This window comes from Phaethon lepturus, unplaced genomic scaffold (assembly GCF_000687285.1).
Source record: "Phaethon lepturus isolate BGI_N335 unplaced genomic scaffold, ASM68728v1 scaffold14081, whole genome shotgun sequence".
NCBI lineage: Eukaryota > Metazoa > Chordata > Aves > Phaethontiformes > Phaethontidae > Phaethon > Phaethon lepturus.
In genome coordinates, this window is record NW_010517061.1 from 1 (window position 1) to 3,099 (window position 3,099).

The window sequence follows — 3,099 nt, forward strand, 5'->3', positions numbered from 1 at the left end:
CTCTGGGTTCGCACAGCTCCCCATGCGCCCCTTGGCTGGCTGGCCCATGCTGGTGGATGCTCATTCCTTGGATGTCTTCTGCCCCCGCTCCAGGCCCTGTTGTGCCAGCTCAGGAATTTAGGTTAGGGCTTTGGCCTGACACAACAGCCCCAGGCATTTTGAGTGGGAGTGCTGAGGAGCACCTGAGGCTCCAGCCGGTGCACCACCACCTCTGACCTGTCCCACTGAGACGGAGCCTTTTCATTTCATGCCTGTTCTAGCTGGGCAGAACTTGTGTTTAAATGATGTAAATCCGGCCTCTCAAGGAGTGCGGCATGGCCTGTCCCCCCTGCCAAAGGGGCGTTCAGGCATCACCTTGACACCGACCTGCCCTGGTAACTGCCATGGTGTTGGTGGCCCGTCTTGATTTCCCTCTGTTCTGTGCCGTCTCTCACTCTGGGTAGCTGATCAGGCGGGTGATATCGGAGACCTCCAGTGGTGGCATGACAGCCAACGACGTCTTAATGCACTCTGCGGTTCTGGATCTGCCCTTCGGCGGTGTGGGTAAGTCCCTGCTCCATCCCATAGGCCTGGTTTCAGTCTCCCAGCAGCAGCCTCTGACCCAGGTGCTGTCGTGCCCGTTTGGCAATTCAGGAACTTTCAGCTGCATTTTCCCATGAATATTATTTTCACTGATGGGTTCCTTTGTATAAAAGCTCATTAGTGGTTGGAGCAGTGTTGGTGCCAGTGGGAGAGGAAAACCCTCTGGCACATCTGTCTGCAGCTCTGGTTCTCCTGTGCCAGGGCGTGGGATGAAGTTGCCTGTGGCCAAGTGGCTGGTTGAGTTTCCACAGTCACTGTCAGACTCGTGGCTTTGTGGCAGAGACAACCTGGCTGTGGGTAGAGGGCTGTCGTCTTGGGTGTTTCTGATGACAGGCTACTGACTGTCCTCCTTATGTCCCATCTGTTGACATAACAGACCCTGTTCCTCCTGTCTCCAACCCCAGTGTAAATTTTGGGGGAGAAGCAGAACTAGCTCTGGGGAGGGGAGGACTGGTGCCATTAACATTTCAAGGCTGGATGCACACAACCAGCCTGAGCACCAGTTCAAGGCAGTGAGCAGGTCCTTGCTTATTTCTGGGTAGTTATTAAAGCTGCTCTTTGCTTCTCCATCCTTGGGGAGCAGAGCAGCTGCTCCAGGTGTGAGAAGCACCGTGACCAAGCTTTCCCTGTGTCCTGGAGGCTGACAAACAGAATTTAAGGCATGCGACTGTCACCATGCATGGTGTGACCTGCCTGGGTTGTGTCCCTCAGGTAACAGCGGGATGGGCGCCTACCACGGCAAGCACAGCTTTGAGACCTTCTCCCACCACCGTGCCTGCTTGATCAAGGACCTGAAGATGGAGGGTACAAACAACCTCCGGTACCCACCTAGCAGCCAGAAGAAAGTGGATTGGGCAAAGTTCTTCGTCTTGAAGCGGTTTAACAAGGGCAGAATTGGACTGGTCATCCTGGCCCTGCTGGGGATTGTGGCAGCGGTGGTGATAAAGGTGAGCTTTGGCTCTTCGCTGTCTGCATGAGTGTGTGTTCCCAGCCCCGTCCCCTGAGCCCCACCTGGTCTCAGTCTCCATTGCCCCGTTGCTTCAGGCTCTGCTCCTTCCCTGTGGGCCTCAGCTTGCTTTCTGTGCCTCTCCAGATAGTGTCCCCTGGACAAGAGGAGTGATCGGCGGTCAGCAGCACACCGGACCGGTAACCCACCACTCACTCTCTGCAGTCCTAGCGCTGAATGTTTTTTTGCTGCAATTTCTTTTCTTCCAAGGCAGCCAGTGCACTGAAGAGGTAGAAGCAAATGAAATGCACCTAAAGCAGAGAAGCTCCCAGCTGGAGGCTCTGGCTCCTGCTGGAACACAGTAATCAATTCAGACCTACACCGTTGGTCGTGCCGCAGCAGCGAGTGGCAGCAGGTGGAAGGAGGCAGCACCTGCCCTGCTTTGCAAACAGGAACCCATGTAAAAGCTCTTGGGAATAGGGGAATCATTTGTCACGAGGGTATCAAAACAAAGCCGGTTGTTACTGAGCCTGTTATCTACGTAACATCTCGCGGGATCCCTATAGAAAGCTATCCCATACCAGCAATAAGCCTAAAAAGATGTGGGTCTTACTGATGGGGGCAGTCCAGGCTGGTTGTCCCCAGCAGCCTGCCCAGAGCAGAGGGAAGGAGCCCCTAAGAACCTGCAGCATCCCATCCTTGAAAGGACTCATGACCAAACAGGTGATGTCTCATTTGCAGGGTAAACCACCTTTAGCCATCCGAGGTGTGCAAAGGCTACCTGAGGTGACAACAAAGGCTTTCTGAGCTGTGGCCACACTCTGCCCCGAGGACTCGAGGAGCACCAGGGACCATTGCACTGCTGGTGCACTGCTGCGACCGGACTCCCCTGTCTGGGGAAGTCCTTGGCCAGAGTGGCTGAGCAGCCAGCCATCTCATCTGTAATTGAATTCCAATTTTTTATTGGTTTACTAACAGTCTCTTACCTCCAAACTTGTAACTGAAAGCTGACCTTGAGCCTTGCTGAATAAAACCTTTGTTTTACTGTGAAGGCCACTTGGGGCAGGGCAAGACCCTTGTACCCCAGGCTCCCGCATGCGCTGCAGCCCCCAGCCTTAGACGTTCCCCTGCTCCGCCCCAAGCCCTGCCCTCAGCCCCCACCCAAAGGAGCAGCCCAAGTCCAGCTGGGTTTATTCTTTATTTGGCATTTGTCACGGAGCAGCGGTGTGAGCCGGGCTGTGCTTGGCCCTGGTCGGTGGGTGACAGTCAGCAGCGTGGGCTGGAGGGGGTTACCCACATGCTCGGTGTGCGTCGGGCAGCCCAGAGCAGCGTTTTGGGTGTTGGAGCAGCCGCAGGGCCCGTTTCCAAGTGGTGGCTGAGCAGATGCTGATGGAGGGCCTTTGGCTCCCACAGGACAGGCGTGTGCTGGCTGGTCTGTACTTGGTACATCCATCCATCAGGAGGGGCTTTCGCCCCCGAAGTCCCCAGAGTCCCTGGTGCCAGTCAGTGTTTGCTGGTTGTCAGCTTTATGACAATGCCAAGCGCAAGTATTGCGACGGCTGCGGCTGGGG

At 55.7% G+C, this 3,099-nt stretch overlaps 1 protein-coding gene across 1 annotated transcript in view; it reads right to left on the reverse strand.

Annotated features, from left to right (window-relative positions):
- Positions 1-3,031: 3,031 nt before the first annotated feature.
- LOC104627879 (multidrug and toxin extrusion protein 1-like) overlaps positions 3,032-3,099 on the reverse strand; it is a 6,259-nt gene continuing 6,191 nt past the window's right edge. The window contains exon 17 of the mRNA XM_010296271.1: positions 3,032-3,093. Within this exon, the coding sequence (XP_010294573.1) occupies positions 3,032-3,093 (62 nt within the window). The remainder of the gene's footprint in view (positions 3,094-3,099) is intronic.